General features: G+C 48.5%; 1 protein-coding gene across 1 annotated transcript; it reads left to right on the forward strand.

The window, feature by feature from the left end:
• The first annotated feature begins 1,404 nt into the window (after positions 1 to 1,404).
• On the forward strand, positions 1,405 to 15,618 carry DHODH (dihydroorotate dehydrogenase (quinone)). The gene is made up of 9 exons (XM_017871304.1): positions 1,405 to 1,724; positions 4,987 to 5,199; positions 7,415 to 7,614; positions 9,943 to 10,025; positions 12,241 to 12,428; positions 13,478 to 13,591; positions 14,281 to 14,434; positions 14,590 to 14,749; positions 15,257 to 15,618. The coding sequence occupies exons 1-9, from the start codon at positions 1,704 to 1,706 to the stop codon at positions 15,309 to 15,311; spliced, it is 1,188 nt and encodes a 395-aa protein (XP_017726793.1). The 5' UTR covers positions 1,405 to 1,703; the 3' UTR covers positions 15,312 to 15,618.
• Positions 15,619 to 17,826: the final 2,208 nt, after the last annotated feature.

Here is a 17,826-nt window from a genome sequence, read left to right on the forward strand (position 1 = left end):
CATGTAAATGGGTCTGTGAATTCGTTCCAATTTGATAGCTTCATACGGTTGATGAAGCTCAAAAATGGCTTGACTCAAGATGTTTCATACACCTTTCTTTTGCTCTAATTTCTGCTACAGTAACCCAGCTATTTCAGCTGATGGCGGGAACACTGCAACTGGACAAAAATGACACGGATGGGTGTAGAGCCTCCAAACAATAAGTATGTGATTAATGCTGTTGACACCTAAGTCTACAAAGGCTATTCTCCAACAATTAGGACATCATTAGGTAAGACATTTCAAAATTTTTGGTGAGGGCGCGATTGCTTCAGAGGACTACACAGTGAAACATTAGGTCATCATAAATCACCACAGTACCATCCTGGCTAACACGGTGAAACCCTGTCTCTACTAAAAATACAAAAAAATTAGCTGGGCATGGTGGCGGGTCCCTGTAGTCCCAGTTACTCAGGAGACTGAGGCAGGAGAATGGCGCGAACCCGGGAGGCGGAGCTTGTAGTGAGCCGAGATTGTACCACTGCACTCCAGCCTGGGCAACAGAGCAAGACTCTGTCTCAAAAAAATAAATAAATAAATAAATAAATAAAAATAAAAATAACCGCAGTAAACCACACTCCAACAGGGCTGCACACTCAGGGTCTTAATTAGAAACAGATAAAAAAAAACACCTCCACATCTGTTGCACCAGAATGCCGAGGTTTAACCAGGGACACTTTCTCCAGGAGGCATAACAGGCGCAGGGCCAGGGAAGGGCCTCTGACACTTTTAGGGTCTCAAGAAAACTTTTTTTGTTGTTGTTGTTTTTCTTTGTTTGTTTTTGAGACAGAGTCTCCCTTTGTCGCCCAGGCTGGAGTGCAGTGGTGTGATCTCGGCTCACTGCAACCTCCACCTCCTGGGTTCAAGCGATTCTCCTGCCTCAGCCTCCCAAGTAGCTGGGGTTAGAGGCGCCCGCCACTACACCCGGCTAATTTTTTGTATTTTATTTTTTTTAGTAGAGATGGGGTTTTGGGTGTTGACCAGGTCTCGAACTCCTGACCTCAAGTGATCCGCCTGCCTCGGCCTCCCAAAGTGCTGGGATTACAGGCGTGAGCCACCGAGCCTCAAGAAAATGTTTTAATTTCCTTAAAAAACCTTAAGAAAAATCAACTTTTAAGTTGAAAAACTTTATATATTAACATATTCATCTTTATATCAACACAGCGGTAAAATTTATTTTTTAAAGTGATAAAAACTGTACAAATATTTCTGGTGTGAAACACAGCGTTTTGACGTCTATACTAAAACAGCTTCAGGAAGGGGCCCACAAAAGTCACGACGCGGCCCCGGCAGAAAGGCAGCGGTGTGTGGCACGACCTCAACACCTGTCTTTCTCACAGAGCCCCGACTCCTAGCGGACTCTCGGATTCGACGCTGCGGTACCACAGACAAACCCCGCACACTAAGTTCTCTTCCAACCGCCGCCGACCAAGCGGCAGAACGCGAGCAAGGCGAGCGGAAGAGGTGTAGCCGCCGCTACTGCGCACGCGCACCCAACCAGACCCTGTGGGTGATGCCGGGCCTTCCCCGCGGCGCGGAGGCGACCGCTCAACCCTTCTTCCCGGCGATTGGTGGACTGGCGGCTAAGGGGCGGAGATAGGAGGGGCCGCTGCCATCTTCTCCAATGGAACGGAGACAGGGGCGGGCTAATTGACGGAAGGAGCATGGCGTGGAGACACCTGAAAGTGAGTCCCGCGAGTGAGCAGTGTGGATCGGGGACCGGGGACCGGGGACCGGGGACTGGGGACCCGGGCGGGCAAGAACGGAGAGTCAGACCGGGCGAAGCATGGACCGAAGGCGGCTCCGGGAGTGTGGGCCCCCCTAGGACGTGTGCGTGTTTCCGGGGGCGCCTGTAAATGCTCGTGCGTGTGCATTTGCACGTGGACTCGGTCAGGCGCAGCAGACAGCGCCTGCAGGTCTGGATGGGTGCTGATCTGAGTGTCTGCGCCTGGGCCATGTTTTTGAGCCTGGCACAGGGATGCCTAGTGAACACATGACCGCCTAGCGTTGTGTGCAGGATCCAATGGGGAATGAAACTAGAGTAGGACATGGTCCCAGTCCTTTTAGGTAAAGTTTTGTTAGGGCGGGGGGCTCTATGTGAAAAGTTCTTAGTTGTATCCCCGTATGTAGTAGGTGTTCAAATATTTGTTGATTGGCATGGGGTTGGGGCGGGGAGGCGTACGGTCTCCAAGGGAGGCAATGAAAACCTTGAGTCTCTTTATTTATTCATTTGAGACGGAGTCTCAGTCTGTCGCCCAGGCTGGAGTGCAGTGGAGCGATCTTGGCTCACTGCAAACTCCGCCTCCCGGGTTCAAGCGATTCTCCTGCCTCAGCCTCCTGCGTTGCTGGGATTACAGGCGCGCGCCACCACGCCTGGCTAATTTTGGTATTTTTAGTAGAGACGGGATTTCACCATTTTGGTCAGGCTGGTTTCGAACTCCTGACCTCGTGAGCCTCCCAAAGTGTTGGGATTACAGGCGTGAGCTACCGCGCTCGGCCTGAGTCTCTTTTTAAAATAAATATATGGAGAGAGATGGAATCTCACTGTGTTGCCCAGGCTGGTCTAGAACTATTGGCCTCAAGGGATCTTCCCGCCTCAGCCTCCCAAAGTGGTGGGATTACAGGCATGGGCTACCGCACCTAGCCAATGAATACTTGATCTACATCTCTTTAGCAGTTTGGAAGGATCTTTAAAAGCAAATCTGATCATGTCATTTCCTGGCTTAGGGAATGAAACCCACATCTTGATTTTGGCCAAACTCCTGCTCTTTTCTCTTGTTTCGTCTTAAGCCTTACTTTCCCTCACTCCTCTGTTCCAAACTTTCTCCCTTTCTCATTCTCTTCTGCTACTGAGAGAGCCTTTACACTTTTTCCTCTCCCTACTGCCTTCTGGTTAACTTTTTTAAAATAATTGAACCAGAATAGGTTCAGAGAGACTCCCAACAACTCGTTTATCCCTTGAGTATCAGCTTTAAGTCATTTCCTTAAGGAAGCCTTTCCTTACCTCTAAGATTAGGTTGAATACTTTCATTACCTTATACTTTTTATCCTTCATCACAGTTGCCATGACTACATATTTGCATGATCATTGATTTCCGTCTGTCGCTTCATAAGATCACACTCTCCATGAGGGTAGGGGCAAGATCTGTTTTGCCATCTTTGCTCAATCAGTATTTGATGAATGACTGAACTAATGAATGAATAACTTAGCATCTGGCAGTGATAATTAGAGAAAAGCATTGTGCACCACTTTTGATCCAATAAGATCTGAAGCTTCTGTTTTATATTTTACACCCCCTGAAATGGAATATATGTATAATATCTTTGTATGTATATATTTTTGAGAGAGTCTTCACACCGTCGCGCAGGTGGAGTGCAGTGGCGCGATGCCGGCTCGCTGCAGCTTGGACCTCCTGGTCTCAAGGGATCCACCCACTTCTACCTCCCAAGTAGCTGAGACCACAGGTGCATCACCATGCCTGGCTAATTTTTTATATTTTGTAGAGATGGGGTCTCACTATGTTGCCCAGGCTGGTCTCAAACTCCTGAACTCAAGCAGTTCTCCCATTTCAGCCTCCCAAAGTGCTGGGATTACAAGCATGAGTCACTAAGCATGAGTCTAGCTGTGTGCAATTTTTAAAAGCCAGCATAATTAATACCCTAAGTGGAATATAAAGGAGAAAATTTACAAGTAGTTTATATTAATAAAATTACATGTATTTCAGTATGTAAATATTGCTGACTCCCCTAGTGAGATAGTTGTGTTTAAGCCTCTACTTAGAAATGCAAGTGCGGCCTGGCACGGTGGCTCAAGCCTGTAATCCCAGCACTTTGGGAGGCCGAGACGGGCGGATCACGAGGTCAGGAGATCAAGACCATCCTGGCTAACACGGTGAAACCCCGTCTCTACTAAAAAATACAAAATCTAGCCGGGCGAGGTGGCGGGCGCCTGAAGTCCCAGCTACTCGGGAGGCTGAGGCAGGAGAATGGCATAAACCCAGGAGGCGGAGCTTGCAGTGAGCTGAGATCCGGCCACTGCACTCCAGCCTGGGTGACAGAGCGAGACTCCGTCTCGAAAAAAAAAAAAAAAAGAAATGCAAGTGCACAGGTGTGTTATATTATCAAACACCCCAGCAAAGCACTGTACCATTCCCGATGAGATTTTCTGAAATGAACAATTCTTGGGAATGTTCTGTATGACACTGTATAGTTGTCCCTCAATTTACAAGATACTTGTACTGTATGTGAAAACCATGTGATGGCTGGGCACTGTGGCTCATGCTGTAATCCCAGCACTTTGGGAGGCCAAGGCAGGAGTACTACTTGAGCCCAAGAGTTCTAGACCAGCCTGGGCAACATAGCGAGACTCCATCTCTTCAAAAAATTGGCTGGGCTTGGTGGCATGTACCTGTGGTCCCAGTTATTTGGGGAGGCTGAGGTGGGAGGATCGCTTGAGACCAGGAGGTCAAGAAAGACAGTTTATATGGTAAAATATAGTTTGGCTCAGATAATATGAACATACGATTTTTTACCCACACGAATGTCAGTAGGATGTTCAAAAGTCACACAGGAAATGGGACAGTTCATGTCAGATAGTCTCAAGACGAGAAGGATGTCTGACTTTACGGATTCCTGCCCACCACATCTATTAGCATTACCCTCTAACTGTAACCAGCAGCAGTATCCACCACAATCCCCCTAGGGGACAGGATGGTCCCTCTTGAAATTTCTGGCCTGGAGTCCCAGGAAAGCCTTTAGGGCCTGAAGAGGTGTAGGCAGAAGTGTCAATACAGCCTCTGACTGTAGAGGCCAGTGTTAGCAGAAGGCTAAGGGCGTCTGTTTCATGTGACCTGTCGTTATGTCCTCTGCGTGCCTGGGTGTGAAGGGCTCAGGGAGGGTGCTGCAGCCTGGCCCGGAGGGCCCCCCTAATAGGCTCTTTTTTTGCAGAAGCGGGCCCAGGATGCTGTGGTCATCCTGGGGGGTGGAGGACTTCTCTTCGCCTCCTACCTGATGGCCACGGGAGATGAGCGTTTCTATGCTGAACACCTGATGCCAGCTCTGCAGGGGCTGCTGGATCCGGAGTCAGCCCACAGACTGGCCGTTCGCTTCACCTCCCTGGGGCTCCTTCCACGGGCCAGATTTCAAGACTCTGACATGCTGGTAGGTGTTCCTGGATACCCTGTGCATTAAATACAAAGGCGAAGGCTGAAGTCCCCTAAACTCAGCTAGGACTGATCTTTTTGAACACCAGAACCCCAAGTGAGCAGTGGGGATTTGGAATTCAGTCTGAGCATTATTTTTTTGTGTCATGTAATTAGCAATGATGATGATCTATTACATATATGGGATTGTGTTAGGCGATATTCTTGTTTGATCCTCCCAGCTACTGCATGAGCTGGATCCTGTTACCATCCCCAGCCATGGATCAGGAAACCAAGAAACAGAGTAAGGAATACAAAAAGGAACTCCAGTCACACAGCTAGGGGGTAGCAGGACCAGGATGTAAACCCATGGAGTCTGACAACTGGCTTCCCGCCCCTTGGCCGCTGTCCTGCCTTGCTGAGGTTGCAGGTAGCTCAGTCTTCCCCTCGGCTAAATGGGGAAACTGCCAGTCATTGCGCACCATGCGAGGCAGGAGCGTTGGGTCCCAGCCTCACTCAGCCGCATGTTTAGCACACGGGCCCTCTCCACATGCTTGAAATCTTTGGCCTAGAGTCCCAGGAAAGCCTTTAGGGCTGGAAAAGGGTGTGTAGGCAGAAGTGTAGATATAGCCTCTAACTGTAGAGGCCAGTGTCAGCAGAAGGCTAAGGGCCTCTGTTTCATGCAACCTTCTGGGCTTAGTGCAGTAAACCCAATAGAAGAATCCCCATCCTCATAGAAGCTGCTTCCTCATGGAAGTCTCGGCAGTTTCCTTTTGAGAGGCTTCTTCCCTAATGGGAGGACATCAGAATGATTTGAGTGTGAAAACGCAAACAAGAAGCCCTCAGAACTCTGGTGAGGAGGGGTCACTGTTACAAATGAAAGGGGCCTTCACCACATTTCCCCTTCCGACCTTAGAGTCCTTTTCACTCTCTGATTGTATGGTGTTGAGCAGATGTGTCATTTCCCCTGACTTGCCATGCTCACACACTAACAGGCACTGTAGGCTCAGACAGTGCACTCCGTTAAACCGTCCTCACCCCAGACTGCTAGTTTGAGAGCCCTGGAGTGAATGGGAGTGAATAATGAGTGGGATGCAGAGATGAGGAGAATTTAGAAGGAAGTGTGGTGTGCCTGAGGGCGCAGGCTGTGTCTGTGAAAACACAGATGACAGAGACAGGCAAACCTGACCTCAGAGGTGTTGTCCTAAACACTGCTGCCTGTGCCCACACTTGCAGCAGCTCATTTAGAATGTGACTCAAACTTTTTAACTGGTAGCCAGGACTCTTGATGATTTCACAGCTTTCCTGGTTTAGCTCTCCACCCTCCACCTACGTCAGGCATATTCGAATCCCCCGGGGCTGCATTTGGAGTATCCAGATGCCCTGGCCTGGTGCCAGACCAGTTTCACCGCCCCATCTGAGAGTGGGGCCTGAAAGCTGCCAGGGGCTTTTGTGGTACAGCTGGAGCTGAGAATCGCAGTCCTGGAGGAAGACCCCTAGTCCAGCCACACACATCTTGCCTCCCAGTCTCCTGAGGTGCTGCGAACATTCTCGCCTTCATTTGTTGTTCTTCTTTCTTGGAGCATCTCTCTTAACCCCTGCTTCCAGGATCCCATGGTGTTCACCCTGGGAGGCCTTTGCTAGTCTCCTGAAAGGTCGCTGGAGTCCATTAGTCAGTTCTGCCCAGCTGAACACCTTCCTTCCTCTGGTTCCCTGTGGGAGGCTGGGGGTCGTGGCTGGGGCTTCTTACCAGCCTGGATGAGGAGGGACACAGCTGGAGCTGATGCTTATTAAGCTGATTAAAGGGTTTTGCTGCTTACCATGCCTTGGTTTCAGGGAAGCACTATCTAGGGCCTGACACCAGCGAGCTCCTCTCTCCCACCAAGGCTAGTTAATAAGAAGGTATGAACCTTAACCACAATTGGAAAAGACAGCGCTTGTCTCCTGTTCAACCCACGGTGGAAACACCATTTCTCCCCCAGGCTTGCTAATAATAAAGCCCCGTGGTTTTCAAACTCGAGTAGGCGTCACAGTCCCTGGAGAGCCAGCACTGTTAAAAATAGGTTCCCCAGGGCTCCATTCCTCCCCCAAAGATTTTGACCTTGGGGGTGGGCCCTGGGATCTGAGGTTTCACAAGCTTTCCGGGTCATTCTGGTGTAGCTGTGCCAGGAACCATGCTTTGAGAAACACCAGGATAGCCTTGCGTGCCTCTGACTTTGTCTTCCTCTTCCCAGGAAGTGAGAGTTCTGGGCCATAAATTCCGAAATCCAGTAGGAATTGCTGCAGGATTTGACAAGCATGGGGAAGCCGTGGACGGACTTTATAAGATGGGCTTTGGTTTTGTTGAGATAGGAAGTGTGACTCCAAAACCTCAGGAAGGAAACCCCAGACCCAGAGTCTTCCGTCTTCCCGAGGACCAAGCTGTCATTAACAGGTAGGTGAGCGGCCCAGAGTTAATGGGGGATGCCCTCTTTCCAACTGGGCTTTCAGAGATGTAAGATCTGCCTCTGTTTTTTTTCTCTCATACAATGTGGACATTCTTCTGTCATTTGGAATGTTCAGGAACCCCGTTCAGCATCTACTGTGTGCCCCAGGCATCTATCTTGAAAAGCAGGCTTTGTTACATCCATTTAACAGTTGTGTAGACGGAGGCTCGTAGAGCCAAATAACTCTGCTTTGGTCACGGAGATAATAAGCAGGAGAGCTTGGGCATGGCCTGGGCTTACTGGACTTAAGAGTTTGTGCTCTGTCCATGCTGTTTCTCCAGTACTCTTACTCGACACTGTCCAAGAGAAATGTAATGTGAGCCCATGTGTAATTTAAAGTGCTCTAGTGACCACACTAACACAGTAAACAGAATGAGTGAAATTGATACTTACTTAAAATTATAATTTAGTTATATTTAATATGTTACAAGTATTTAAAAAAACATGTGTTTAAAACACCATAAAAAGTATTAATTCGCTGTTTTTACCTTCTTTTGCCTGTACCAAGTCTTTAAGAGCCAGTGTGCATTTTACTTCCAGCACCTCTCCCTTTGGACCAACTGCATTCCCAGCAGCCAGTAGCCACATGTGGCCAGCAGATGTGTTTTGGCCAGCACAGCCCCAGCCTTTAGCAAACAGGAGAATGTAATATTCAACATGCACAGCTGCTCTTAGTAAGAGAAATCCTTCTAGACTGTATAAAGCCCTTCCCTTTGTCATCCCTGGGTAATTTTTACTGCAGCAAACCCAAAAGGTGAAGAAGTGCCTGCTTTTTGGTAAGAGGATTTTGAAGAGCCTCTTTGGGGAGATTTCAGTGGGCGTCTTTGGGGTCACTGGCGGCCTCCTGGGAGATGGACCTGTAGGACATTTACTTGGCCGCGCTTCCTGCTTTCTTGTGCTTGTTTCAGGGAAAGTCTCCAGCATTAGAGATCAAGTTATTGATCTTTCTGCTGCATTGCAGGTGGGGATCAATATCTTCAGAATTGGCCAGGCAAAATATATTTGCTTATCATTCAGCTGCTACAGATAACTGCAGGTGCTGGGATGATGGTACTTGTTGAATCCTGTAGGTGAGCAGGGGTGTGAGATTGTGCTGTGAGCACTGTGTGTGTGGCCTCCTGGCTGTGTGGCATGTGGTGAGTGTGCTGTAAATACTTGCTGAATGAATGGGTTAAGTTATTAAGTCATCAGATATGTGTGCCAGTGTGTCTGTTATTATAGATGCTATTGGCTCTAACGAAGTGGCTTAAACAACAGGCACATTTGATACTATTTTCTTCTCATAACAGGTGCAATGGGCAGGTCCAGGGTTGGTTGAGCACCAGGGCAGTGTTGAGACTCTGGTCCAACTTCTTTGGGCCTCGGCTGCGAGTATTATGTTCTTACACGGATGCTCAAGAGCAGAAAGGAAAAAGGGCAGGGATGTTCTCAGAGGCTCCCAGTAGGCCTCACTTGTGTCTCAGTGTCTACACCTGGGCACACACTTTTGCTTCACTTGCCAGCAAGGCTGGGAAAGGAGTCGTTAGCATTTTTACCCTGTATCAGGTCAGGTGGGTTTCACTGGCAAGGAGGAAGAGGAAGGGGACTGGCCACTAAGTTAACACCCACAGTGGGGCTGGGGATACAGGGATGAAAGAGGGATGAGGTCCCTGCCTTTGGGGAGTGTCTAGTGACAGTGATAGAGGGATGAGAGAGGTGTGAGATGTTGCTTGCCCTCAAGAAGATTGTAACCTAGTACGGGACCTTAAGCACATATGTATGTGTCTATCCCGAGCCAGGAGAAAGGTAGGTCCAAAGCTCTGTATGAAGGCTAGGGGGATGAGGGATTCTTTGCAGCTGGGAGCTTTGTGCAGGAGGAGAGGGAGCATTTGCTCTGAGCTAGGAAGAGAGGTGATTTTCACAGGCAGAAAGCATAGGGAGATGGAGTGGCTGCAGGGGCTTCAGGAGGCTGTTTGGGAGCCCACGCAGGTGGCAAGTGAGCGTGCAGTTCTCAGAGTGGCTGGGTAAGGAGTGGGGATCCAGCAGGTCTGGGGCAGCTGCTGCTGCATCTGGGCTGTTTCCAATGCTAGTTGGCTGAGCATTTGCAAATTTTAATCTTTCCCCTGGGTATTGGATGGTGTTCTGGCAAGTTCTCTAGGAGCCCCAGGACTCTTTAGACCCTGGAAGTGTAAGAACTGTGATTTTTTTTTTTTCTTTTGTTTTAAAAAGTCCTAAGTGTACAGAAGTGGCTATGGTGCCTCTCACTCTGCCCCTCGCATCTGCTTGTGGCTCTGCAGGTATGGATTTAACAGTCACGGGCTTTCAGTGGTGGAACACAGGTTACGGGCCAGACAGCAGAAGCAGGCCAAGCTCACAGAAGGTAAAGTGGGGTTGTGTCAGAGGGCCTTTCTTATTTATTAGGAGGAAATGTGGGAGAAACACTGGGAACATTTCTAGTGAAATAAACATGATTGAGCAATAGCAGAAACCACTGAGGACCTCAGGGCACCTCTCCTAGAGGGATTTTCCTGGTTCTACACAGCCTCCAAGAGTTTAACTGGATTTCACAATTTAGCAAATACTCCCTTTGCCTCTGCCTCGTTATGTAACCTGTTACCGTAACTAGGGAGGCCTGAAAGCAAGTGAAGCGAAGTGGCTGGGCTGTGATCACACAGGCAGGGAGGGCGGGAGCAGGACTTGAACGTCATCTTCCTGTGGCCCACTCTGTCCTCCCTTTTTAATCGTCTATTGTGTAAATAATGTTCATTAATTACAGAAGACAGTAAATACAGAGAAGCGTAAAGAAAGAAAGTTCAAGAAACAGATACTCCTCCCTACTCAAGGATAACTAATATTAGCATTTGGGAAAATATTCTTCATGAGTTGTTTTGGAAACTGCTCATTTTTGGCTCGACACAGTTCACACCTGCAATCTCAATACTTTGGGTGCCCAAGGTGGGAGGATTGCTTGAGCTCAGGAGTTTAAGACCAGCCTGGGCAACATGGTGAGATCCCATTTCTCTGAAAACCAAAACAATGTGCTTTTTTTTTTTTTTTTTTTTTTAGACGGAGTCTCGCTCTCTCTCCCAGGCTGGAGTGCGGTGGCATGATCTCAGCTCACTGCAAGCTCCACTTCTCAGGTTCATGCCATTCTCCTGCCTCAGCCTCCCAAGTAGCTGGGACTACAGGCGCCCGCCATCACGCCCAGCTAATTTTTTGTATATTTAGTAGAAATGGGGTTTCACCGTGTTAGCCAGGATGATCTCGATCTCCTGACCTCGTGATCCACTCGCCTCGGCCTCCCAAAGTGCTGGGATTACAGGCATGAGCCACCGCACCCGGCCACAACATGCATTTTTGAAGGTGCCTCCGGCAATGCGGGTGTTCTTTGTGGCCTCTGCCTCACTTGCTCTCAGGATGCACTTAGTGGTCACAGCTAAAAAATACAAAATTAGCAGGGTGTGGTGGCGTATACCTGTAATCCCAGCTACTCAGGAGGCTGTGACAGGAGAATTGCTTGAATTCAGGGGGCAGAGGTTGCAGTGAGCCAAGATTGTGCCACCACATTCCAGGCTGGGCAACAGTGAGACTCCGTCTAAAAAAAAAATAAAAAGAAAAAGAAATTCCAGTATATATATATATATACACACATATATACATATATATATACACACATATATACATATATATACACATATATACATATATATACACATATATACATATATATACACATATATGCATATATACATATATCATGCATATATATGCATATATATACATATATACGTATATATGCATATATATACGTATATATGCATATATATGTATATATATATACACACACACACATATATAATTTTTTTTTTTGAGACAGAGTCTTGCTCTGCTGCTCAGGCTGGAGTGCAGTGGCGCGATCACGGTTCACTGGAGCCTCAATCCTACTTCAGCCTCACAAGTAGCTGGGACTACAGGTGTGCACCACCATGCCTGGCTGAGTTTTTTAATTGTAGAGATGGGGTTTCACCATGTTGCCCAGACTGGTCTTGAATTCCTGGGCTCAAGCAATCCTCCACCCTTGGCCACCCAAAGTGCTGGGATTATAGGTGTGAGTCACTGCACCTGGCCTGTTTTTCAGAATTTTATACATATTCTTTCATTTTGTTTTTTCTTCGCAACTGTACATCCAGTCAACTGAGCCAAGGCCAACAAGCATCCCTTGAGGTGAGCGTTGCTGGCCTGACGTGCCTACTGAGTTCTGTCCTCAGTTTTATTCAATTTATGAGGCCCATCTTTTGCCCCACAAGTATTTGCACTAATTTGTCCATTTTCCATGAAACATTAAAAAAAAAAAAGGGCAAAATGCAGCAAAACATCCTTGTAGCTGCCCAGACTTTGCTAGACAAAGCTGGCGAGTGGTTTTGGTCAGCAGGCAGGCCCAGGCCACAGTTGAGCACCTGTCAGCCGGTGTTGGGCAGGTCAGGTTTGGAGGGAAGACCTGCGCGACTGTCCACGGTGGTTTGGTCAAGGACAGCCTCAGAAGGTGGCCCAGGAAATGGTGTACGGGCTGCAGGCCTGACCAGCGACGTTTGCAGATGGACTGCCGCTGGGGGTCAACTTGGGGAAGAACAAGACCTCAGCGGATGCCGCGGAGGACTACGCAGAAGGGGTGCGCGTGCTGGGCCCGCTGGCCGACTACCTGGTGGTCAACGTGTCCAGCCCCAACACGGCCGGGCTGCGGAGCCTTCAGGGAAAGGCCGAGCTGCGCCGCCTGCTGACCAAGGTGGGCAACTGCACCCCTTCTCCAGGCCCCGTCCCGCCAGCCTGCCCCACCCGCTCCCCTTCATTCTCCAGGGCGAAGCTTCAGTATCACCCTCAGAAGCTGCCCTTAGCACCTGGACCAGTAGGACCCCTGGCTATGCCTTCCCAGGGTCCCCTCTGATCCCCTGTCATGACACTGATTATACGTGACAGTGACAAATCATCTGTCCCTGCTGCTGTAAACCACGAGGTCTGTAAGAGCAGAGACTGCGTCTCTCCTATTTGTCACTCTGACCCTAGCACCCAGAGCTCTGAGTGAACTGAAGGACTTCACCCAGCACTTGTGGTAATATTTCCTGGTTATCTTTTAGGAATAAAAGTCTAAAAAAGGCTGGGCATGGTGGCTCATGCCTACAATCCCAGCACTATGAGAGGCCGAGGCAGGTGGATCACTTATAGCCCAGGAGTCTGAGACCAGCCTGGGCAAAAGAGCAAGACCCTGTCTCTACAAATAATTTAAAAATTAGCCAGGCACAGTGGCTCAAGCCTGTAGCCCCAGCTACTTGGAGGCCGAGGCAGGCAGATCACTTGAGCTCAGGAGTTTGTGACCAGCCTGGGCAACTTAGCAAAACCTCATCTTACAAGAAATACAGAAATTAGCTGGGTATGGCAGTGCACACCTGTAGTCCCAGGTACTCTGGAGGCTGAAGTGGAAGGATTGCTTGAGCCCAGGGAGGTGCAGGCTACAGTGAGCCATGATCATGCTACTACACTCCAGTGTGGGTGACAGAGTGCAACCTTGTCTCAAAAAAAAAAAAGAAAGAAAAGTCTAAAACACCCTTAAGCTATTAGCCAATGTCCATGGGGATCCCTTGGCCTAAAAGAATGGAATCGGATCCATCTGTATGGTGCTCCTCACATGTCTGAGGCTGGCTTTCCTGAAAAGGAGAAATTATTCCTGCTTTAGTCTGATTGCTTTTGTGGAAACCGACTGACCTGCAGTGTAGGTCACAGCTGCACTGCGGGGCTGCGGTCTGCAGGGTTCCCAGCTCTGGCCATGTGTCGCCCTAGGTGCTGCAGGAGAGGGACGGCTTGCAGGGAGTGCACAGGCCGGCAGTGCTGGTGAAGATCGCTCCTGACCTCACCGCCCAGGACAAGGAGGACATTGCCAGTGTGGTCAAAGAGGTTTGAGTCAGGGCCCGGGCCCAGGGTGTGCCTCCCATGGTCTGCAGAGGTCGTTTGGCCAGCTGGGTTAGCCCAGAATGGCGGCCTTTGTGATTTCCTCTCCTTGGTATTGAAGGCTGGTTTGGTGTCTGTCATGGTGTAACTCACCCTGTGGTCAAAAGCGAATGTTGGAATAAATGCTTGAAGGAGTTTTTCTCATGCCTCTTCCTGTCTCTCCTCATCTGCATCCAGCAAGGTTAAGGCTTGAGCTTGGGTCCTTGGCCGGTCTTGACTGGGACTCAAAATTCTTTCCCTCACTCCTCTCTCCAGCCTGTCTGGACAGCGGGTCTCTGTGGCATAGGAGAGTAGTTGAAATAGCCTGAGCCTGGCCGTCATGGGTTCAAATCCTGGTTCCACCACTTACTACCCAAGGGCCTCAGACAAGACACTATAATTGGGTTGTTTTAAGGACTGGACCCTGTCCTAGGGGAATGTTGTGGGTGGTCAGTGTGTGATGGCTGCTGTTGTCACGTTATGGCTCATTCTAAAACTTGTTGAGGAAAAGATGAGTAGTAAGGTCTGGTGTAGCTCTTGCTTTGGGGGCTGTAGGTGTGGGTACCTGGCCTGGCTGCTGCCTTTGACCCCCAAAGAAGCGCCTCTGCGCCCTTCGGTGCCATGACTCATGGCTTTTTCTCCATCTCACACTGCAGCTGGGCATCGATGGGCTGATTGTTACGAACACCACCGTGAGTCGCCCTGCTGGTCTCCAGGGTGCCCTGCGCTGTGAAACGGGAGGGCTGAGTGGGAAGCCTCTTCGGGATTTATCAACTCAAACCATTCGGGAGATGTATGCACTCACCCAAGGCAAGGCTTCTGGCATCTGTGTCTTCAGATCTGCCTGTGGCTTGGGCTCCTGGGTCCTGATGAGAATCATCATTCCCTCATCTGCCTTGATTGTGGGGGACTCTGGGGCAGAAGCCACATCCTTCTTTACGGTGTCACCATGTGCTTCTCTGTAGGCCGAGTTCCCATAATTGGGGTTGGTGGCGTGAGCAGCGGGCAGGACGCGCTGGAGAAGATCCGGGCAGGGGCCTCCCTGGTGCAGTTGTACACGGCCCTCACCTTCTGGGGGCCACCTGTCGTGGGCAGAGTTAAGCGGGAGCTGGAGGCCCTTCTGAAGTGAGTGAGGTCATGTGTGGCTTGAAACAGAAGTTAGGCAGAGGTTAATTCAGCATCACTCAAGTCAAGGAGATACTGTTGATCTGTTTGTTACTCATTCAAAAAGGAGTTGAGGGGTACACTCTGAAAGGAGAGAGAAACTGGGTTACTCTTTTGATGAAGGACAGTGACAAGGAGAACTGAGGATTAACCTCCAAGGCAACGGTGTTTGTATGGCGGAGTTGTCCATTTGCTCGAGGGAGAGGAGCCTGAGGAATCCCGTCAGCATTCCCGTTAATTAAGCAACACTGGTTCAATGTTGGGAGCTGTCAATACTTAAAAGCAATTTCCTTCCCGCTCTGTTCCTACCTGGGTAGAACTATCCCTGTATCCCTGGGTGAAGAGTGTAGAGGAAACCAGAGGTGCCTGGGCCAGGATGATGTGTTTCTGGGTGAACATGGGCTTCCTGTAAGAGCAGGGCCTGTCCTCCACTGTTTGCTGAAATTGCTTTGTTTGCTCTTTTTCCAGAGAGCAGGGCTTTGGCAGAGTCACAGATGCCATTGGAGCAGATCATCGGAGGTGAGGACAGCGTCTGTTGGGAAGCCTCATCTGGAACCTTCCCAAGGACTCAGGCAAGCCTTTGTGGCTGGATCGTGAGAGAAGAGGGACTCTGTCTTGAGCCATGTCCCCCAGCCATGGCATAGCTGCACCATAAATGCCAATTGGGGTTCACCAGGATCAACCGCAGGCTTTCTTCGGTCCCTTGGTCAAACTATAAACTGCGTTTGTGATTCTTTGTGGATTCAAACCCTAGGATCCGACAGTCTTGCGAGCACATTGAATATGAGGGGGAAAAAGTCATGCAAAAAATGAAGCCATTTAGAACCTGGGTTTCAACGCTAGCCCCTTCTGGTTTGCCACGGGCCCTGTCCAGACGCTGCAGGTCCTTCCAGGCCTCTGCTGCCTGCATCTACAGCGGGCTTCCGAGGAATCTGACTGTCTTTCATTTGATCTTTATTTTTATTTATTTAATGCTTTAAACTTTATTTTTAAAACATTTTAGACCTAAGGGTGGGGTATGGTGGCTTATGCCTGTAATCCCAGCACTTTGGGAGGCCGAGGTGGGCGGATTACCTGAGGCCAGGAGTTGGAGACCAGCCAGGCCACCATGGTGAAACCCCGTTTCTACCAAAAATACAAAAAATTTGCCAGGCATGGCGGCATGTACCTATAGTCCCAGCTACTCGGGAGGCCAAGGCAGGATAATCATTTGAACCCAGGAGGCAGAGGTTGCAGTGAGCCAAGATGATGCCACTGCACTCCAGCCTGAGTGACAGAGCAAGATTCCATCTGTAAAAAAAATATATTGGTATTAACTAAATTTTTCTAAATAAAATTGTGGATTAAACATAGTAATAAATTTTGCTGGCTTAAAACATTTAATTTTGAATCTTTTAGAAAAGATCATGTTTTTTAAAGTGAATAGGTACCTTCTGACATTATCTTTTTTAACAACTTAATTGGGATATAATTGACATATAATAATATACACCGTTTAAATTGTACAATTTGAACAATTCTGACATACATAGACATCCATGTAACCATCAACACAATCAAGATAATGAATATATCCACTACACCTAAAACTGTTGGTGCACTTTTGTTAGGGCTCACTATCTCCCTTCCTCCATAGTTTGTATTTTCTAGAATTCTAGGGAAATAGAATCATGAATCATGTGCTCTCTTTTGTCTGGCTTCCTTCTTTTTTTTTTTTTTTAGACAGAGTCTCTCTCTGTCACCCAGGCTGGAGTNAAGTGCTGGGATTACAGGCTTGAGCCACCGCGCCCGGCCGGTAGGCACTTTTAATCCCAGCTACTGGGGAGGCCAAGGCAGGATAATCGCTTGAACCTGGGAGGCGGAGGTTGCAGTGAGCCAAGATTGCACCAGTGCACTCCAGCTTGGGCGAAAGAGCGAGACTCCATCACACATACACACAAAAAATTTTTCCCGTTTCTCTCCCTCCCTCTCTCTATAACATGGATAAAATATTCACATGTATTATGTATTTATTATTGCTGAGTCATTGGTGCCTTACTCTAAAGTGTTTCAGTCTGTATCTCCTAAGCATCCTGATGTTAGTTTTTGATTATAAAATTGACCTGCATTCTTTTTTTTTTTTTGAGATGGAGTCTCACTCTGTCGCCAGGCTGGAGTTCAGTGGCACAATCTTGGCTCACTACAATCTCTGCCTCCTGGGTTCAAGTGATTCTCCTGCCTCAGCCTCCCGAGTATTTGGGACTAGAGGCGTGCACCACCACACCCAGCTGATTTTTGTATTTTTAGTAGAGATGAGGTTTCACCATGTTGGCCAGGATGGTCTCGATCTCCTGACCTCATGATCTGCTCACCTCGGCCTCCCAAAGTGCTGGGATTACAGGTGTAAGCCCCGCGCCCGGCCTGACCTGCATTCTTTACTAGCAATTCAAAGGGTATAGCACTCTTGAAGTGTAAACATTCCTGTTTCTCCTCACCCCACTCTGCAGACATGCCTTTCTGTCTATCCTCCCGGACTTTTCCCCCTGCATAGAGATGTTCATTTTTTGGGAGGGGGGAGGGATTGCATTGGGAGTTATACCTGATACAAATGACGAATTGATGGGTGCTGACGAGTTGATGGGTGCAGCACACCAACATGGCACAAGTATACATATGTAACAAACCTGCACATTGTGCACATGTACCCTAGAACTTAAAGTATAATAAAAAAAAAAAAAGAAAAAAAAAAAAGATGTTCATTTTGTACATACACTCAGACATATATGTGGCTGTATTTTTTGTATACCTATTTATCGATGGAATGCACACTGTTTTCTGTATAGTCACTTTACATTTTCATACAAATGATATCATCCCACAAATAGAATTCTGCTGTTGACTTTCTTCACTATTCTCATGTGGGCATGGTTCATGCTGGGCCTCAGTCTTTTGAGTGGGGTCTATTTAGCCAGTCCCCTGTTGGTAATCACATCACTAACTTCCAGTGTTTTCCTATCACCGTCGGTGCCTCGGTGAACATCTTGTGAAAGTGCTTGTGC

The sequence above is a fragment of the Rhinopithecus bieti genome, unplaced genomic scaffold (genome assembly GCF_001698545.2).
Source record: "Rhinopithecus bieti isolate Rb0 unplaced genomic scaffold, ASM169854v2 scaffold_6506, whole genome shotgun sequence".
Lineage (NCBI taxonomy): Eukaryota > Metazoa > Chordata > Mammalia > Primates > Cercopithecidae > Rhinopithecus > Rhinopithecus bieti.